General features: G+C 40.4%; 1 protein-coding gene and 1 pseudogene across 2 annotated transcripts; one reads left to right on the top strand and one right to left on the bottom strand.

Moving 5' to 3' along the window:
- Positions 1-643: 643 nt before the first annotated feature.
- Positions 644-5,987, top strand: RTBDN (retbindin). Its single transcript, XM_031947755.1, is given in 6 exon segments — positions 644-1,035; positions 2,982-3,261; positions 3,641-3,701; positions 4,149-4,277; positions 5,031-5,160; positions 5,493-5,987. Coding segments are annotated over 6 exon segments (1,242 nt in total). The 5' UTR covers positions 644-888.
- A 12,274-nt stretch (positions 5,988-18,261) lies between these two features.
- LOC100919127 lies at positions 18,262-20,247 on the bottom strand (annotated as a pseudogene). Its single transcript, XR_004231175.1, has one exon. The product of XR_004231175.1 is annotated as a V-type proton ATPase subunit d 1 pseudogene (transcript).
- Between the last annotated feature and the right edge of the window lie 562 nt (positions 20,248-20,809).

Genomic DNA, 20,809 nt, shown 5'->3' with positions numbered 1-20,809 from the left:
CCGCGGCGGCGGGAGAAGGTGGGGGGGCGGGGGCGGAGCCTTGAGGGGAGGCCTGAACAGTCACTGCGTCTGGGAGCTCTAGCCGCAGCCACGGCCACCACAAGAGAGACACCTCAACCTAGACAGAAACGGTCCCCTCACAAAAGACATGATCCCCTAGCCACAGAAAAGGGAAGCCCTCTGACAAAGGTCTAAAGACGTCTTCAGACACCTCTCCAATGGAGAAACCCTCTCTCTCCCCATACAATGCCATCACATCCCCCCCTCCAAAGAAAGGCATACCCTCTTTCAAAAACAGACTCCCTTACAGGGACACCCACCGCCACTCCACTCCCAAGGGATTAGTGTGAGTTGGGCGTAGTCCGGGCCAGGACCAGCAGGATTTGTAGGTCATATTAGGCTCCATCTGGGGGAAATGGAGAGAGTAAACATCCTGGGAAATACAGAGAAAAGGGCCCCATCCCAGGAGTCAACCCAGCTATCTCCTTGCCCGTGTTACTCCTGTTGTTTCTCCCGGTGCTTATCAGAGGCTTTTTTTCCCTGTAATCTTTCCCCACATACTAAGGAAGTCCTTTCCACAATCCAGCCACCTTTGAGCAGTCCTTAGTTCCAAAATGTAGGCAGGCAAAAGCCCGAGTGCTCCTTCCCTGGGATGAACGGGACCGCCTTCCCTCCTCCTCCCTCTCCCTTCCCCAATGGATTTCCCTTCCATTTAAGGACCCCAGCTTTTTGTTCTCAGCTAATGGAATTTCAGGACCAGAGCCAACACAAGATGAATTAGTATGAAGACTGTATTCTCTGAGCCGCTGCAGAATGAACCGAGGAAGGAGCTGATATGGTCTCAGGAATTGCCTAATCCATCCAACACAAGGACAGGTCCCCAGGGGAATGGCACCCCTGACCCCAGAAGCTGAAACTGTCAGAGATTGGGGTCACCTTGTGCAGGACCGCCACCTGCTGGCCAATACGGAAGCTACCGTGGGGGTCTGGGAAGGATTGAGGGGGAGGGGAAGTGCCTCTATCTCTGTCGCTTCCGTCCTTCTGTCCCAATTCCTTTGAATCTTTTAGTACCAACAAGTAGGTGCCTCCTTATCTCTCTTCATGTCTCCCTCTGCATCTTTCCCTCTGTTTGACTCTTCTACTGTATCTATGTCTGCGTCTTTGACTTACCCTTCTTTCGGTATTTTTCAAGGTATTTATCTCTCTTGCCCTGTATCTTTGTTTCTGTCTGCCCTCTCCTAGGTCTCCTTGTCGCTCTCCGCGGTGCTGATCTCATCCACTTCCCTTTTCCTCAGACCTAAGAAATAAGATTTCCCACTCTATGGCTGTGTGTGGAGCTATGGGAAGCAGGACTTTCTTCAGTCAGAACCAGAGGCAATCTAAGCACTTGGGGGGGGTGGGAGAAGGGGGTCCTCCTAGTTTAATGAAGGGAGGAAGAAGGTATCTCTTGAACACCCTATTAAATCAGGTTGTTGTTGTTGTTGTTGTTGTTTTTTAAACTACCTCATCCCTCACTCACCTCAATTGTTCTCTGCTCTGGCCTTCAGCCAGAATAGTCAGACAGGAGATGTATGGGGCTGAAAGGCAGAAGCTCAGACCCCTAGCCCTGTGATGATGCTTGTAGCCCCAGAACAGAGAACACACAAGAAACAGTCACAAATATCTATTACACAAAGATACACATACAGTTACACTCGCTACACAATACACTACAGTAAACTCTTACACTGACATCCACATACAGTGATGTAGGAGATGCCTTTTCCATTTTCCTCCCCCGTCTTTAATGATGACAAAGACTCAGGTCCGAGAGAGAGAATGAGAATCAGGCTCACACAGAGACACATTTTGAAATCCAGTCACTGTTCACTTTGTTCACTTTTTCAGACCACTATTAACGGTCCCTGTAAACCTTCAATATAGAGCTGTGGAGGAGGTCCTAGTCAACTCCTGCCCCGCCCTAACCTCTTCATCTCCCTGCCCTACCCACCCCCATCCCACCTGGTCCCTCCTTCTCTCCAATCAGCTCCTCCCTCCCTTCCCGGATTCTGTAGCCTTCACTAGGTTGACTGTAGGAGAAGCAGGGAGCAGCGAATCTTGGACAGTGCTACCTGGAAAAGTTGGAGCCAGGTAAAATCCCACCAGTTAGGGACTTGAGGGTTGAAGGAAGCAGAAACCATGTCCTCACCCTCCCTTCATTCCCTCTTTGAGATCGAACTTTTCAGGAGTCCTAGGATTCCTTTAGAGAAACAAATAGATTCTGTGGAGTGGGGTTTCTCTGGAGTTCGCTAACCCACACTCTGCAACCTGAACCCTAACTGAGTTAGGCAACTAGTTATACACAGAGATGGGACTCTCTGTGACCACACGTGGACTAGACAGGGTGAAAGGCTGAGGGTGAGCAGCCACTGCTAAGCCGATTTGGTCAGCAGAATGAAGGCGGGATGGGGGGGGGAGGGGGAGAGGGTTGTGGCAACCATGGCCGTGGCTCTTGTCAAGGTCACCAGTGCTTAGTTCAGAGGAGACACCTAGATGAAAGTGCAGAGCTGAGGTATCTGGAAGTCAGAAAACTGGAGTCTATTGGTAGGATGAGATTGGGAGGCATTAGTCTCTGGTGGAAGAGATTGAAAGTTGAAAATTGAGGAAACCAAAAAATAAATAAATAAATAAATAAATAAATAAATATCCTACTGGAACAGACTTTCAGGCTGATGAAGAGCCTCGTGTATGTCAATCAGCAGGGGACAGTAATGGCTAAGTTCTCTGCCATTGTTTTAATATTAAAAGTTTGCCTACTTACCAATGGAAAAAAAAAAAAAGAAAAAAGAAAATTGAGGAAACCAGGAATGAATTGGAACTCTTGCCAGGATGAACTATGTGTCCAATGAAGACCTTATCTGGCAGGTGGGGGCCTCTCCATCTCTCTCAAGGTAGTACAGCTCGGTGGGGAAGAGTAGTAGAGAAGGGAGGGATGAAGACAGATCAGACAGGACAATGAACCTGATATCTCCAAAAGCATTATGAGAGAGGACTCCATGCAGGAATTTAGCTCAGTTTCTGATCCTCAGGTGGACATGAGAGGAAGTGTGGCTTGGGTCCTAGGCCTAGCCTGGACCATGAATCTCCTGGGAACTCAAGGGATCTCAAGGCTGACTGGAAATGATGGTGGTTTTGATAACCCCAAATGCCTAGGTTTGAAACAAGTAAATGAGGAGCTCAAATTCAATGGGGCACCAGGTTGGTGTGGACTCCATCCTACTGGTAAGTGATTTACTGCCCCTTTCCACTCATCCTAGGCCAGACAGATGATTTCCCCTCTCTCCAGAATTCCCACCTTCTTGAATTCATTTAGGACACACACACACACACACAGAGAGAGAGAGAGAGAGAGAGAGAGAGAGAGAGAGTGTGTGTGTGTGTGTGTGTGTGTGTGTGTGTGTGTGCTGGTGCCCTATAGCTAATTCAGATCACCATAATCTTGTTTCCCAGTCAGAGCAGCCCCAAGTGCTCTTGGAGCCTCTTTCATATGATCCAGAGTTGAAAAACTTCAGGGGAAAGCAGGCCCATCTGATGTCCTCCAGTCATGTTTGCCAAGCTCCTCTTCCAGGGCATCTTACCCTTTCTCTTCCTTCCACCTCAGGTTCTCCTATAATGGCAGGTATCTGCCTGATTTGGGATCGCTGTGGGGGTCTGAGCCCCAGGTAAGTTCAGTCCTTTTATTCTTTTCACTATTGGACCAAATTGGAATAGATTGGTAACTAATGCACTAGAAGCTCTGAATATTTTTCATATGTTTTAAAGATTCTTTGGGACCCAACCATAGAGACTTCTTATATAACTTTAAATATAACGTAAAAAAAATTTCAGGCCTTTGCATACTTTCTCCTCTATACATCCTACAGCTCCTGTTTCTCTAACTCAGCATGTGTCTGTGTAGTTGGTTTTCTTTTTCTTTCCTTTTTCTTTGGAGGCAATTGCATTAAGTGACTTAATGACTTAATTAAAGTTAATAAGTGTCAGAGATCAAAATTGAACTAAGGTCCCCCTAACTCCAGGGCAGGTATTCTAGCCATTGCATCACCTAGCTTCCCTCTGTGAAGTCAGTTTTCTGAGGCTACACATTTATGATCTCTCTTGGGCTTCTCCAGGTGTGAATCTTTCCTACAAAACCTCTCCAATTTCCTCCACTGCTCACCATTGGGAGCCAACTGGACCCATCTGGAGAAGCCCAGAAGTATCCAGGCCCTGCCAATCTGTGCTGCCTTCTGTGACCAATGGTAAGACAGGGATAAGGCCAGGGGCATGGATAAGGCCTTCAGAGGACTTGCCTTAATGAGGAAGTGGATCCTAATGTAGTTAGGAGCGTAGGGCAATTCTAGGGGAAGGATCTAATATGGGGAAAAGTGCAGGAATGAGTCTATACTTGAGGATTAGTGAAAAAAGATATTTTCATTAAGGTTTACTGAAGCCTGCTTTTTCAAGACCTTTCCTAGTCACTCCTGATTAGGATGGTGCTACTGGTCTAGCTTTGGAAGAGAGGGCAAAAAGACCCCCAATGAGTCATTTCAGGTAGGGCCATAGTGATTAAGTTCCAAAAGCAAGGAAATATTGGAGCACCTTTGTGGTGGGATATAGAGACTTGTCTATCAGTATGTAGCCTGGGGAGTTTGGTCTGGGGAGGCTGGGGGAAACAAAGTTAGATGAATGGAACTATAACCTAGAATTTTTGAATGCCTATTGTAGACATGGAATATTTTTGATGAAAGGATGTGGTCAGAGCCTGACTTCAGGAAGGAGGGTATAACTGCTTAGGACAGGATTCAGAAAGACAGAAAAAGTTGGATATCAGAGAGAAGTTAGCTGTTCGTAATCTGAGTGAGAAGTGGGAATAAGCATCCAGGACACTGGAGCTCCATTCCTGGCTGTTTAGTTTTGACAGCTCAGATTAAACCCTTTCTGGGCTGCAGTGTGGAGATAAAAGTTGAGTATCTAAATTCCTTCCATTTCTGAAACCATAATTCTCTACTCAGGTTTTTGGCTTGCAAAAATGACCTGACCTGTGGTCGGAATTGGCTGTCCCAACCAGGAGGGAGTTGTGAGGGTGGTTGTCTCACCTTTGATCAGGTGAGAACCTCCCCAGAAGTCCATTCTCAAGCAGTCATAGATCCTGCCAGGTCATGGCCCTCCATTACTCTCCCATAGTCTTGGTCCACACCTCACCTTCCTCCAAATATTAGCAAGGCCCTTTCTTGCTTGCTTTGGCCTGGGTTCCTTTGTAGACATTAAATCTGAACCTCACTTCCTTTCTTGCCCCCAATTCCATATCTGCCATTCACTCTATGAATGGGGACCTATCTCTTGCTGTCTTAGAAATTCAATGCCAATTCAGCCTCTCTCTTTTCCCCTTAGTCTCATCTTCCTACCCCGTTCCCCTACTAGATATGGATGTAGTGAGCCCCAGCCCTCGAATCCACTATTAATCCTATTCTAACCTGGGCTGGTCCTACAGACCTTCCTAGACGCCAGAGACCTGTGCGGTTCTGCGCTTGGAGACTACCTGGTTGCTGCGCCTGCTCCCTGTCCCTGCCTTCAGCCCTCCACCTCCGACCCGCAACCGCCTGGCCCAGAGATCCCATTCGGCATCGCCTGTCCAGCTTGGCCACAGCTCCCACCTCGAGGGCGCCGGGGCAACCGGCTCAGACGCGCGTTGCTCCTCCCGCCTGGGGGGCTCGGCAGTGGCAGCGGCAGCGGGAGTGGCAGCGGCCCCTAGAGGGTGCGCTCTGCCCGACTACCGCGAGCGGGGAGGGAAAGGAAAGGAGAGCTGTGAGCTCCGAAAGCCACTCAGTACCGCGGTGAAATCCATGAGAAGTCCTCTCCCATCAGCCCTCTGCCCTCAACTCCAGCCTCTGGCTTCCCCATGCTGCTCCCTCAGATTTTGTTCTCGGACCCCAGAGTTAACAGTTCAGGAAAATGGAATACAGCACTGACCCTTTGAATAAAATGCCCAATTACAGAGCCTAAGACTCAGTTTCTTGGGGAATGGGGGGAGAGTGGTGGTCTTTAGGAGGCGTTGTAGTTTAGGGGTCTCCACAGAGCCTGGGGAGCCATAGGCTGTGACCTGGGGGACAGTGGATGGGGCTTGGGACTTCCCACTATACTATGCCAGTTTTCAGGTACGATTTCTTAGCCCCAGCAAGTGGAAAGATTCATTCAATGAAATGTTGCAGGTATGACACATCTCCACCTCCAATTTGGGCTTTTCCCCTGCTAAGACAGTGGAAAGAACACTATTTAAATTCAAAGGACTTGGGTTAGAATCCAAATGCTGGATGTTATTATCTGTGTGTCATTGTAGAAGTTATTTAGATTCTCTGGGTCTCTTTTCTCATTTGTAAAAAGAGATTGAATTACATTCTCAGAAGCCTGACTTGTACCCTAGCTCCCTGTTTTGATTTAGGCTATTCCCCACTCCCTTCCTATCCTGCACCCTCACTTCACCCCAAAAAATTCATCAACCATATTCCAGTATCCAAAAAATTCCAGCTTTTTTTCAGATACTAATGGTTCCTAACTCTGTATTCATTCAGCATCAAGTCCTGGGGGAGTCTGGTTTTTAAAAGAGGAGTCTTTTTTTTCTTCTTTGTCTCTAGTTTATCATTATACTCCTCCCTTAGAATAGATGTGTGGGGTGTTCAGGAAGGACAAGACCTGGGGCATGAGGGCTTGCTAAGTAAGCTCTTTTCAAGGATGCACATCTACCTTTGGTATCCATCTGGCACTGAACTCTCACCTGGGGCTCCAAAAATCCCAGCAAGTACAGCAGCCACATCCCATAAAGCAAATTCTGTAAATGAGCTAAAATCAGGTGGGAGGTAACTCACAAGCCCCAAGCCTGTTAGTGAATTAGAAGGATGTCTGCTCCAAACAGACAGGTGAGAAGAGGGAACAAGAGTCCAGAGCTGGGAGTCAGAACACTGGAGCTCCATTTCTGACTAATTAGTTCTGACAGCTCAGATGAGGCCCTAGCAGAATGGGTGAATGAGAACAATGTGTTCTAATGGCCATGAAGGCAGCTGAAGCAGGAACTATGGAATGCTTAGAGCTTGGTCAGACATTGAAAACCCCAAGGACATCCATTGCATTCTGGGCCGTTGCTAGTCATCTTTTGTCTTGCCACTGAACTTTGATGACTCAAAAAGACTAACAATTCCCCCAACTCTGCCTCCAATTCATGCACAAGTCAAAGCATCAGCTTGTAACATCATTGGTCCACTTTGAAAACCAAGGATGAACAATAACAACAACCCCCAGAAAAGAACTTCAGAGAAAATCTGTTAAACAGATCTTAGGTTTCATGTCTAGGGTTTCTCCAAGAGTGACAGTATCCTATCTAGAAAGAGATTCAATACAATACAGGAAAAATTTGTCTCCACCACAAAAGAAATGATAAACACACACACACACACACATACAACTTATAATCCCATACTGATGACTATTTAAAACATGAAACAGTAACTCATAACTTCTATACTCCCTGCAGGTTGATGCTTTAAAATTATATGACTTTGTACCATTCAAACAGTACATTCAATGTCCAGACCTTTTGGTAAGTCAGGGCAGCCTTGTTTGGTTTGTCCTCCTGACCAGGTGGTCATCGGCTTCTTTGAAATTAGAAATCATTGCTTGCTGCCAGGCACCCAGACTTCAATGACTTTAGACCTCTTAAGTTCCTATATAGATTGCCAAGCTTTGAAATGTCAGTTTCAAGATCTCTGTTTCATCATTTGTGTTCAGGGAAGAAATTGTGAAGCAGAAGATGCAACTAGTGTTTTGAGAAGCAATCTCAGACTTACCTCAAAGAAGTATGTTCTCTTTTTTTGAAATTAAAGATTATAAAAGTCTAAATTTAAATATGAAAAGGTGGCTATTTTAAATATATTTTATATATTTATAATTTTATATTGTATTTAATATTTTAATAAAATATATTTTATATATCATTGAATATTTCCTAATTACGTTATTTTTCAAATTACATGTAAAAATAATTTTAAATGTTAATTTTTTTAAAAACTGAGTTTCACATTCTCTCATTCTTTCTCCTCCTTATTGAGAAGGCAAATAATTTGATATAGGTATTATACATGTGTAATGATGCAAAACATTTCCATATTAGTCATGTAGTGAAAGAAAACACAAAACAAAAACAAATTCCAAGAAAAATACAGTTTAGAAAAAAGTAGGCTTCAATGCTTCAATTTGTGTTCAGGCTCCAATCCATTTTTTTTCTCTGAAGAGGCATAGCATTTTTCATCATTAAATTGCTGAGAACAGTTAAGTCATTTACAGTTAATCATTGTATAAAATCACTGTTACTGAATATAACATTCTCCTGGTTCTGCTCACTTCACTTGGCATTAGTTCATGTAAGTCATTCCAGTTTTTTTCTGAAAGTATTCTGCTTGTTATGTACAACCATGTATCACTATTTATTTAGCCATTCCCCATTTGATGGCTATCTCCTCAATTTCCAAATCTTTGGCCTTTTTGATTTTCTTTGCTCTCTTAAGAGATACAGACCTAGTAGTTAGTGGTGGATCAAAAGATATACAGTTTTATAACCCCTTGGGCATCGTTTTCCAAATTGTTCTTGGCAGTTGAATCAGTTCACAACTCCATTTTTTTCGCATCCCCTCCAGTATTTATCATTTTCCTTTTCTGTCATGTTAGCCAATCTGATAGATGTGAGGTATTATCTCAGAATAGTTGTAATTTACATATCTCTAACCAATAGTAATTTTTTTTTTTCTTGAGGTAATTGGAGTTAAGTGACTTGCCCAGGCTTACACAGTCAGGAAGTAGTTAAGTGTCTGAGGTTAGATTTGAACTCTGGTCCTCCTGACTTCAGGGCTGGTGCTTTATTCACTATACCAATTAGTTGCCTCTCCAGTAATAATTTTGAGCATTTTTTCATGTGATTATTGATAGCTTTGATTTCTTCCTAATATTCTTTGACCATTAATCAATTGGGGAATATATGCCACATGTTATTTTTAAAGTACACAAAATCTTCAGGCTATTCTCAAACCAGTCATGATTATGTTTTCTTCTGTGTATATAAAAATATACCAACAATCTACTAACAATCCTCTTTGTCATCACTATTACTAATCCTTTCTATTCATTCAAATTAAAAAGGGCAAAGGCAGAAAAAAAAGACCTTCTGACAAATAAGCATAATTCAAAAAAATCAGTCTACTCAAGGACCATATCTAAAAATATATTTCTCTTTCTATCAGCAAATGGATAATTAGTTCCATTATAGTTCCTCAAAAGAAGAGTTTAATCATTACAATGATCAGTGTTTTTAAATATTCAAAAATTGTTTTTCTTTACAATGTTATTGCCTTTGAATAAATTTTTCTCCTGACTGGAAAAAATAATGATGATTGTTGGAGGGGATGTGGGAAAACTGGGACATTGATTCATTGTTGGTGGAGTTGTGAACGAATCCAACCATTTTGGAGAGTAGTTTGGAACTATGCTCAAAAAGTTATCAAACTGTGCATACCCTTTGATCCAGCAGTGTTACTACTGGGATTATATCCCAAAGAGATTATAAAGAAGGGAAAGGGATCTGTATGTGCACGAATGTTTGTGGCAGCCCTTTTTGTAGTGGCTAGAAACTGGAAACTGAATGGATGTCCATCAGTTGGAGAATGGCTGAATAAATTGTGGTATATGAAAATTATGGAATATTACTGTTCTGTAAGAAATGACCAACAGGATGATTTCAGAAAGGCCTGGAGAGACTTACACGAACTGATGCTGAGTGAAATGAGCAGGACCAGGAGATCATTATATACTTCAACAACAATACTATATGATGACCAGTTCTGATGGACCAGGCCATCCTCAGCAACGAGATCAACCAAATCATTTCCAATGGAGCAGTAATGAACTGAACCAGCTATACCCAGAAAAAGAACTCTGGGAGATGACTAAAAACCATTACATTGAATTCCCAATCCCTATATTTATGCACACCTGCATTTTTGATTTCCTTCACAAGCTAATTGTACAATAATTCAGAGTCTGATTCTTTTTGTACAGCAAAATAATGTTTTGGTCATGTATACTTATTATGTATCTAAGTTATATTTTAATATATTTAACATCTACTGGTCATCCTGCCATTTAGGGGAGGGGGTGGGGGGGTAAGAGGTGAAAAATTGGAACAAGAGGTTTGGCAATTGTTAATGCTGTAAAGTTACCCATGTATATATCCTGTAAATAAAAGGCTATTAAATTAAAAAAAAAAAAAATTTTTCTCCTGACTGTTCTCACTTCATGCTTCATCAATTTATTCTACTCAAGGCTCTTTAAAATCATCTCTTTCATCATTCCCAAAGGTACAATAATATTCTATTACATTCATATATTACAATTTGTGCAGCCATTCCTGGATAGCCTATGAAGCAAGCAAAGATCCACATCCCTTTAGACTCTAGTTTTTTTCTATTTTCTTTTCTTTTAATCCCCTCCCCTTAGAATCAAGAAATTTGTTTTGCTTGAAACAAATTCTCTCCCATTATACTCACTTTTTACCATGCCATATACTTCCCATCCTCACACTTATTTCCCAGTTGCATTTAATCGATTTCTGTGCTAAACGATGTATGTGTTCAACTCTCTTTTGTTCATTTCAGATAAGAGTGTGGTTCATCTGATTTCCCCCCTCCTTCAAAAGTTTTTTCTCTTTTCACATACCCTACTTTTGACAAATACCAAGTTCCACCCTGTTCTTCCTCATTTCTACAATAGTACATTACTTTTATCTTCCTTTCTTTTTCCTCTTAAAATTATAAAACTAAACCAATCTACCACCAGGACTTCTGTTTTTAATTTCCTCAATACTCTTGGATATTAAAATAGTTATTTCTTCATCTTTATTTGAATATTAAGACATGTTATCATAGAGCTTATTCTAATTGCTTTAATAAATTTACCTTTTTATGTTTCTTTTCTTATATTTCTAGGAGGTTTTTTTCCACTTGGCCAATTCTCCTTTTAAGAGCATTCTTCTTTTTCCTCATTGGCTTTTTATACTTCCTTTACCATTTGACTTAGTCAAAAAAATAAATAAATTAAAAAAAAAAAAAACATTTGACTTAGTCTAGTTTTTAAGGTGCTATTTTCTTCAGTATTTTTTGTGTCCTTTCCAGATGTTGACTTGTTTTTCATGGTTTTTTTTCCTTATATCATTCTCATTTCTTCCTTTTTTTTTTTTTTTTTTTGCTGAGGCAATTGGGCTTAAGTGACTTGCCCAAGGTCACACAGCCAAGAAGCGTTAAGTGTCTGAGGTCACATTTGAACCTAGGTCCTCCTGACTTCAGGGCTGATGCTCTACCCACTACACTGACTACCTACCCCTTCTCATTTCTTCTTAAAATTTTTTTTTAAATCTTATTTTCAAAACATATGCATAGATATTTTTCAACATTCACCTTTGCAAAACTTTGTGTTCCAAATATGTTTTCCCTCCCTTTCCCCTACCTCCTCCATTAGATGGCAAATAATCCAATATATGTTAAATATGTGCAATTTTTCTATACATACTTCTACAATTATCATGGTGGACAAGAAATATCAGATCAAAAAGGGAAAAATGAGAAAGAAAACAAAATGTGAGAAAACATTAAGAGTGAAAATACTATGTTGTGATTAACAATCGATTCCCACAGTCCTCTCTCTGGGTATAGATGGCACTCTTCATCACAAGAACATTGGAATTGGCCTGAATCAGCTCCGTGTTGAAAAGAGCCATGTACATCAGAATTGATCATCATATAATCTTGCTGTTGCTGTGTACAAAGTTCTACTCACTTTACTTAGCATCAGTTCATGTAAGTATCTACAGGCCTATCTGAAAAACATCCTGCTGATTATTTCTTATAGAACAATAATATTCCATAACATTATCACTCTCATTTCTTTTACCAATTTTTTTCTCTAGTTCTATTACTTGATTGTCAAGATCTTTTTTGAATTCTTCCATGGTCTAAGAATATTTCATATTTTTCTTAGAGGCTTTGGAGATAGGAACTTTGACTTTGTTATCTTCTCCTGAGTGTATGTTTTGATCTTCATCATCACAGTAAATTTCTTTGGTCAGAATTTTTTTCTTTTATTTGCTCAGTTTCTCAGCTTATTAACTGACTTTCAACTCTTTGTTTAAAGTAGGTCTCTGCTTGCAGAGTGAGGGTGCACCATTCCAAACTGCAGGGGTTTTATGAAGCTGTTCTCAGAGATACTTCTGGGGTCCTGGAAGTTTTCATTTTTTCCATGGGGGTAAGCTCTAAGGAGATGTTGGTTTACTATTATTGTTTACTATTCTCCTGGCCTATGCTCTGATCTGTGACCACAACCACTCTTTTCTGCCTCAGAACTCTTGAGAATATTCCTGCTCTTGTGACCTTAAGTTCTGGTGGGGTAATGCTTCTCCTCACCTTTAAACTGCCACTCAGGTCTGTGACCTAGATCTGAGAATGGGCAAAATAAGAGTCCTACCTCAGTGTTGGCAGATTCCTATAATCTACTTCTAACCAGTTGTTTGATTTCTTTACCATTTGTGGGCTGAAGCTTCAGAAGCAGCCACTGGTACTGCTGATTCAGTGGCTCCCAAGAACTGCTCCTGCTGGGACAGGAATTGTGCTGGTATGACCTGTGCTAGGCTGTGCTCCACTCTCTCACCATGGTGTAACAGACCTTTTTTGCTGTCCCTCTAAGTTGTCAGACTGGAAAATTGTTTTGCTCTTTTTGTGGATTCTGCAGCTCTAGAATTTGTTTAAAGTCATTATTTAGAGGTATTTTGGAGCGATTTGGTCAAGGGCTCAGGCAAGTCCATATCTTTACTCTGCTATCTCAGCTCCACTCTGAGAAGAAATTGGCCCTACCAGCACATTCCAGGACCCAGTAAACCAAGAACAGACCTCTAACTTGGCCACAGTGGCTTCAGTCTTCAGACTTCTTAGCTCACAGAAGCCAAGGACAATTCAGAAGAAAAGGTTTGGTTTAGTAAGATGTGAGGGGAGCCCCAGCCCAGAACTGATTCTGGTGAACCAGTGAATCAACAGAGGAGGGCAGCAGCAACAGCAATTAAGTGGCTTCTGGAGATCTCAGCACATAAGTACATGGGACCGAACAACTGGTCAGAAGGAGATTGCAGGGCCCTCTTTGCTAGCACTGAGGCAGTACTTTGTTGCTTTGACCACATTCAGATCTGAATAGGCATGCTGGTTTGCAGTACAGATACCTAGAAAGATCTCTGAAAGCAGCTACACAAAACCCCTGAAGCTTAGGACATTACATCCTCCACCCTAGAAACAGAGTCCTACTTTCACAAAGAATTAAAAGCCAAGTAATAGGCTGAGAAAATGAGCAAACAACAGAAAAAGATTCTGACCATTGAAAGCTGGTAACAAGGTGTCAATGGTGACAAGGATGATCAAAATGCAAACTCAGAAAATGTCAAAGATTCTACATTCAAAGCCTCTAAGAAAAATAAGAATTAGTCTCAGGCCATATAAGAGCTCAAAATCAAATAAGAGAAGTAGATGAAAATTTTGGAAGAGAAATGAGAATGATGCAAAAGGAAATACAAAAAGCTAATTAGGAGAAGAATGGCTTAAAAAGCAAAATTGGCCAAATGGAAAAGGAAGTACAAAAACTAAGGAAAATAATTCCTTAAAGATTAGAATTGACAAATATCTAGATTTTGTTTTTAATTTTTTTTGTGAGACAATTGGGGTTGTGACTCGCCTAGGGTCATACAGATAGTAAGTGTTAAGTTTTAAGTATCTGAGATCATATTTGAACTCGGGTCCTCCTGACTTCAAGGATGGTACCCTATCCACTGCAACATCTAGCTGCCCCTATCTAGATGTTTTAGATGTAAATAAATTACTTATGTAATGCTTGCATGCAGATTCTATGTAAAAGAATCAACAGCATATACTATTTTTTAAAAATTGAATTGAGTAAATGGAAACTAGTGACTTTATGAGATCAAGAATCAATCAAACAAAACCAAAAGAATGAAAAATTAGAAAACAATGTGAAATATCCTATTTGATCTGGAAAATAGGTCCAGGAGAGATAATTCTAAAATTATTGGTCTACCTAAAATCATGTTCAAAAAGAAAAGTGCCTGTATGGCATTATCTTTCAACAAATTCTCAAGGAAAACTGTCCTGGTATTCTAGAACCAGAGGGTAAAATGAAATTGAAAAAATTCACCAATCACTTCCTAAGAGAGATCCCAAGATGAAAACTCCAAGGAATATTGTAGCCAAATTCTGGAACTCCTAAGGCAAGAAGAAAATATTGCAACCAATCAGAAAGAAATAATTCAAGTATTCTGGGGCTACAGTCAGGATAACACTAGATTAGCATTCTACATTAAAAGATTAGAGGGCTTGGAATATGATGTTCCAGAGAGCAATGGAGCTAGAATTACAATTAAGAATCACCTATCCAGCAAAATGGAGTATAATCCTTTAGGAGAAAAGGTGAATTATTGATTGAAATAGAGGATTTTCAGCATTTGTGATGAAAAGCTCAAAGCTGAATAGAAAGTTTGATTTTCAAATACAGGACTCAGGAGAAGCATAAAGAGGTAATCAGGAAAAGGATATCAGAAGACACTTAATATTTATCTGTTTACATTCCTACATGGGAAAATTATATTTATAACTCTCAAGAATTTTTTCATTATTATGGTAGCTAGAGTGTGTATGTGTATATATATATATATAAATATATATTATACACACACATATATATGGAAGACACAAGTATGAGTTGAATATGAAAAGATAATGTCTTAAAAAATTAAATCAAATTAAGAGGTGAGAGAGGAATGTACTGGGAGAAAGGGAAAAGGAGAGGTAGAATGGTATAAATTATCTGCCATAAAAGGGAGGAAGGAGGAGAGAAACGTAGGAGTCAGTGAACCTTATGCTCATCAGAACTGACTCAGAGAAGAAATTATATACATATTCAATATGAGCATAGAAATCTATCTTACCTTGAAGGAAAGTAGGAGGGGAAGGGGATAGAGAGGGAAGAGTGATAGAACAGAGGGCATATTGGGGGAGGGATTGGCCAGAAGCAAAATACATTTAAGGAGGGACCAGATGAAAAGAAAAAGAGAATATAATAAACAAGGGGGAAACACAGTTAGCAATAACAACTGGGAAAAGAATTTTGAAGCAAGTTTCTCTGATGAAGGCCTCATTTCTTAACTGTATAGGGAACTGAATCAAATTTATTTAAAAAATATATAAAACAAGAACCATTTCCCAATAGATAAATGATAAAAATAATATGAACTATGCCTAAATGTCTATAAAATCATGCATATCTTTTGACCTAATAATACCACTACTAGGCATGAATCTCAGAAAAGATTTTTTAAAAGAGGAAAACAATACAATTATATACACATAAATAAGTATTATTGTATAAATATTGTATAAATACTTATAGCAGCTCTTTTCTCAGGGCAAACAATTGAAAATTGAAGGGATGCCCATCAAATGGGAAATGGCTGAATTAATTGCGGTATGTGAGTAATGATGGTATATTACTGCTCTATAAGAAATGATGAGCAGGAGAATGGGGGAGAATCTGGAACTCAAAATTTTAAAAAGCAAATGTAAAAATTGTTTTATATATAATTGAAGAAAACAAAATAAACATTAAAAGTCAGAATTAATCAAATGGGAAAGGAAGTACACTAGCTAAATGAAGAAAATAATTAAAAATTAGAATCAGGCAAGTGAAGCTAATGACTCTGAGACATCAAGAATCAAAGAAAATCAAAACAATATAAAAATGGAAATGTAAAATACCTCATGGGAAAAACTACTGATCTAGAAAATAGATCCAGGAAAGGCAATTTAAGAATTATTGGATTACCTAAAAACCACGATCAATCTTTTGATTCTAACATTTCTTGGTCTTTTAAAGAGTTGTTGATTTCTGTTTGGTATGCTCTATTTTTCAGAATGGACAGAATGCCAGGCCTATAGTCAGAAAGATCATCTTCCTGAGTTTCAAATCTGGCCTCAGATAGTTCCAAGCTGTCCCCATTTCTTTAGAACTTTCATTTCATTTCTTCTGTGTATTCATGGAATTATGAGAAATAATTTTTCTCCTTGAGTCTCTACTTGCAGGAATCTTTTAGGATACCTCTAGATTTATGAAAATTTTACTTTTTTTTACTGTTTTATTGTCTCTAGCTTTAGCTCTTAAATTGGGGAGATGTGCCATAACATGGCTTCCACTCTTTGTGCTTTTTTATGGGGGAGGTAATGCATGCTTGATCTCATTTTTGATCCCTTGGGTTCCTACTTTAATCTCCAACTCCTAGGTAGGTTCCTCTGGACTTTTGAAGTTTAGAGGGATGTGTCTTTAGGATCCTCTCTAGCATTTCAGGTCAGAGAATCACAGCACCTTAGAAACCCTGGCCCTGGCAGCCCTGTTTGTAGTGGCTAAAAACTGGAAAAAGAATGGATGCCCATCAATTGGAGAATGGTTGGGTAAATTGTGGTATATGAATGTTTTGGAATATTATTGTTCTGTAAGAAATGACCAGCAGGATGAATACAGAGCGGTTTGGAGAGACTTACATGAACTGATGCTAAGTGAAATGAGCAGAATATACTTCAACAATGATACTGTGTGAAGATGTATTCTGATGGAAGTGGATTTCTTCGACAGAGACCTAACTTAGTTTCAATTGATCAAGGATGGACAGAAGCAGCTACATCCAAAGAACGAACACTGGGAAATGAATGTAAACTGTTTGCATTTTTGTTTTTCTTCCAGGGTTATTTTTATCTTCTGAATTCAATTCTCCCTGTGCAACAAGAGAACTGTTTGATTCTGCACACATATATTGTATCTAGGATATACTGTGACATATTTAACATATATAGGACTGCTTGCCATCTAGGGGAGGGGGTGGAGGGAGGGAGGGGAAAAATCGGAACAGAAGTGAGTGCAAGGGATAATGTAAAAAATTACCCTGGCATGGGTTCTGTCAATAAAAAGTTATTATAATAAAAAAAGAGAGAGAGAAAAAAAAAGAAACCCTGGCCCTGGGTATGTTCCTGAACATTGTAGAATCACATTAATTGCTGTCCTTTTCCTTTTTTTTTTTAAATTTCATTTTAATAGCATACTATTTTTCTAATTATATGTAAAGATGACTTTCAACATTCATTTTTCTAAGATTTTGAGTGCCAAAATTTTTCCCCTTCCTTATTTCCCTCCTTTCCATGCCAGCAAGCAATCTTATATAGATTATATGTATACATACATTTTTATCATGTTTCCATATGGATCATATTGGTTAAGAAAAATCATTACAAAAGAGGAAAACCATAAGAAAGAAAAAAAGGGTGAAAATAGTATGATTTAAAATACATTCAGTCTCCATAGTCCTGAATGTGGATGGCATTTTCCATCCAAAGTTTATTGAATTGCCTTGGATCACTGAATTGCTGAGAAGAGCTAAGTCTATCATAGTTGATTATCAGCAGTCTTGCTGTTGTTGGGTACAATTATCATTTTCCTGGTTCTACTAGCTTCACTCATCATCAATTTATGTAATCTTTCCAGGCTTATCTAAAGTCAGTCTGTTCATTTCTTATAGAATGGTATTCTATTACATTAATATACTATAACTTATTTAGCCATTTTCCAATTTATGGGCATCCCCTCAATTTTCAATTCCTTGCCACCACAAAAAGAGCTGTTACAAACACTTTTGTACACATAGGTCCTTTTCCCTTTTTTATGATCTCTTTGGGATATAGATGCAGTAAAGTCCTATCCTGTCTCAAAGGCCTTCCAAGGTTCCTGCTTGGGGGCTTTCAGACAACCCATGAGCTTTCTTGAGGAAGCCTCTGCTTTTGCTGCCTCCAGACTCAGAACCCTAAACAGTATTTTTCCCTGGCCTGTTTCTGGTCATACTATGAAGCTACTGAGCATTTGTGCTGGTTTTACTGGTGACCCCTTCCCTTTTGCCTTCAGGCTTCTGAATGATCTCAAACAAAAATCCTACGCCATGTTCAGAAAAATATGTTTCAGTCTGCACCATTTTTCATTTCTTTATCAGAAGGTGGATAAAATGTTTCATCAAATGAGTCCTCTTGAATTATGTTTAGTTATTACATTGATCAGAATTTCTAAATCTCTTAACATTTTATTATTTCACAGAATGGGAAGCTTCATTGTTAAGAGAAACACACACACACACACACACACACACACACACACACAAATAATTTAGGATGAGTTTGAGAGAAGAGAGACACCCCATTTGATAAGAGAAAATTCTGCACAGTTCCCTGACTTTTGTACCAAAGCCTCCTGGTAAAGAATGACAGGAAGAGGAAAAACTACTTAATTTCCAGAGCCAGAGCCCTAGCTTGTGCTAATGGAAAGGTCTATATGTGTGCACCCAGGTGTATGTTAGGGAGAGAATGACTATGTGAGGTACTCCCCTGTCCCTATACATACAATGGGAATTTCCACTGAGAATTTGGCCCTGGAGTAGATAAGAGGATGGCAAGAGTTGTGATCAAGCTGGCTTTCCTGAAGAAATATCAAAATGACTCAGAATGTTTCTCAGATTCCTTTAACAATTGAAAAACATCAAGATAGGGGTACCCCTCTATTCATCTTTTTTGGGGGGCAGGTTTTTTTTTAACCACACAAGTTACAGAGACTACTTGTGAGGCTGGGAGGGTCAGCTCTGGTACCTGGCTCTTAGCTCCCAAAACTCCAGCCCTAACAGCTCCAGAGGTCTAAGTCTAGAGGACAGAGGATAGGGGGAAGGGAGAAGAAGCCTTGCTTCTTCAATATCAAGTATATATGGAAGAAGCCAAAACAGTGATCCCTACAAACCCATATATGCACAATATTGGGGAGGGGGGACAGAGGGACCACTTTCTGTCCTCAGGGGGCCTCATAGAATGTCATGGCCAAAAGGTAGGAAACAAGGGATCAGAGAGGGGTTCTAGAAGATGGGGATATAGCTGTGGATCTTGGTCCGATTGCGCTGGGAGATGCACTCGGCAATCCACACAATGTTTCGGCATTCCTGTTCTTTGAGCTTCACGAAGGCATAGAAGACGCCAAAGTGGAAGTGTTTGATAAAGGTCAGCTTATTCAATTTCACCTCATGCTCAAATAATAGGTCCTCCAAGGTTTTCTCACCAGGATGGTTGCCAGCCCCTTCAAAGAGCAGTTTATACTGCGGGTAGTAATCAGCCACAGTTTTGACCTCTTTGTAGTCCTCAGCCTGAGCTAGCAGGGTCAAACCATCAGGGTGGAGTATCCCACAATGTGGGAACAGCTTGGCCCGCTCCTCCTTGGAGAGCTCAGTGCCAAATGAGTTGATGGTGATGATGAAGGCTCTGCGGTCAGCTTCAAACTCCAGGATAGGGCACATAGTATCTGCCGTGACACCGCCTAGTGTGCTACAGAATTTATAGAAAGCCTCTAGATAGGCTTTGTATAATGTGTTTCGAATAATTTCGATGTTCATTTGTTCGAGGTCCTCCTTAGAGATGCAATCTTGGAAGAAGGAAAACAGTGGGGTATCCACTAAGATAGCGTTATATAATTCTTCTGGGGTTTGAGCAATGCTCACCGCCTCCATCTGCTCAAACCCGCCTAGAGGATGGCACTTCCGCACAAGCTCCGCAACTGAGCGATGGTGCAAGGTCCCTGTTATCAGCAAGATGACATTGTCGATCATGTAGCTGTAGGTGATGAAGTCCAGGAAGCCGGCCAATGGTTGGTAGGCCTGATTCCTCAAGTGCTGGAACTCGGCTACCATCTTCTCCTTGAGTTTGTCGTCAAGGATTGACACTGTTAGTGGGGATATCTCATTCGCTAGGAAGTTTCCATAGTCCGTGGTCTGGAGATGTAGTTTCATATCTTCAAGCGTTTCACACTGCTCCAACTGACGGTAATCTGCCATTCTGAGGAACCCGGCCTTGAAGCCCCGGACCAACGCATCCACATAGCCGTTGTCCACGTTGAAGTAGAGCTCTGGGAAAGCGAACATCGACATCGCGGCTGCAGGGCCGGCCAGCAGTAGCCTCGCGGTCTGAATCAAGACCCCACCCCCACTGATCAGGTGATGCGTTGCAAGGGGTAGAGTTCCTAAGCCTTTTTTTTTTTTTTTTTTTTTTTTTTTTTGACATAAATCGGGATTAAGTGACTTGCCCAGGGTCACGTAGCTAATACAGGTGACTCAGATCACATTTGAACTCAGGTCTTCCTGACTTTAAATTCTGTACTCTATACACTGCATCAATTAGCTGCCCACCACCACCACCACCACCCCAGTCTCTCTAAGTTATTTGCTTTATCAAAACTATTTGGTACTGGCTAAGAAATAGTGATGGATCAGTGGAATTGGTTAGGTACACAAGACATAATAAAAGACTATAATATTTACTGTTTAATAAACCAAAGACTCCAGTTTCTGGGATTAAAAACTCACTATTTCACAAAAACTGCTGGGAAAAAATGGAAAATAAAAATAGATCAACATTTTACACCCTATGCCAAGATAAGGTTGAAATGGGCACACAATTTAAAGGTAAAGGGAATACCATAAGCCAATTAGGAAAATAAGGAATAGTTTACCTGTCAGATGGACAAGGGAAGAAATCAAACCAGAGTTAGACATTATAAAATGCAAAATGGATAATTTTAGGTA

Source organism: Sarcophilus harrisii, chromosome 1 (genome assembly GCF_902635505.1).
Source record: "Sarcophilus harrisii chromosome 1, mSarHar1.11, whole genome shotgun sequence".
In the NCBI taxonomy this organism is placed as follows: domain Eukaryota; kingdom Metazoa; phylum Chordata; class Mammalia; order Dasyuromorphia; family Dasyuridae; genus Sarcophilus; species Sarcophilus harrisii.
The sequence above is the reverse complement of the archived record's forward strand: the minus strand, read 5'-3'. Positions and strand labels throughout refer to the sequence as shown.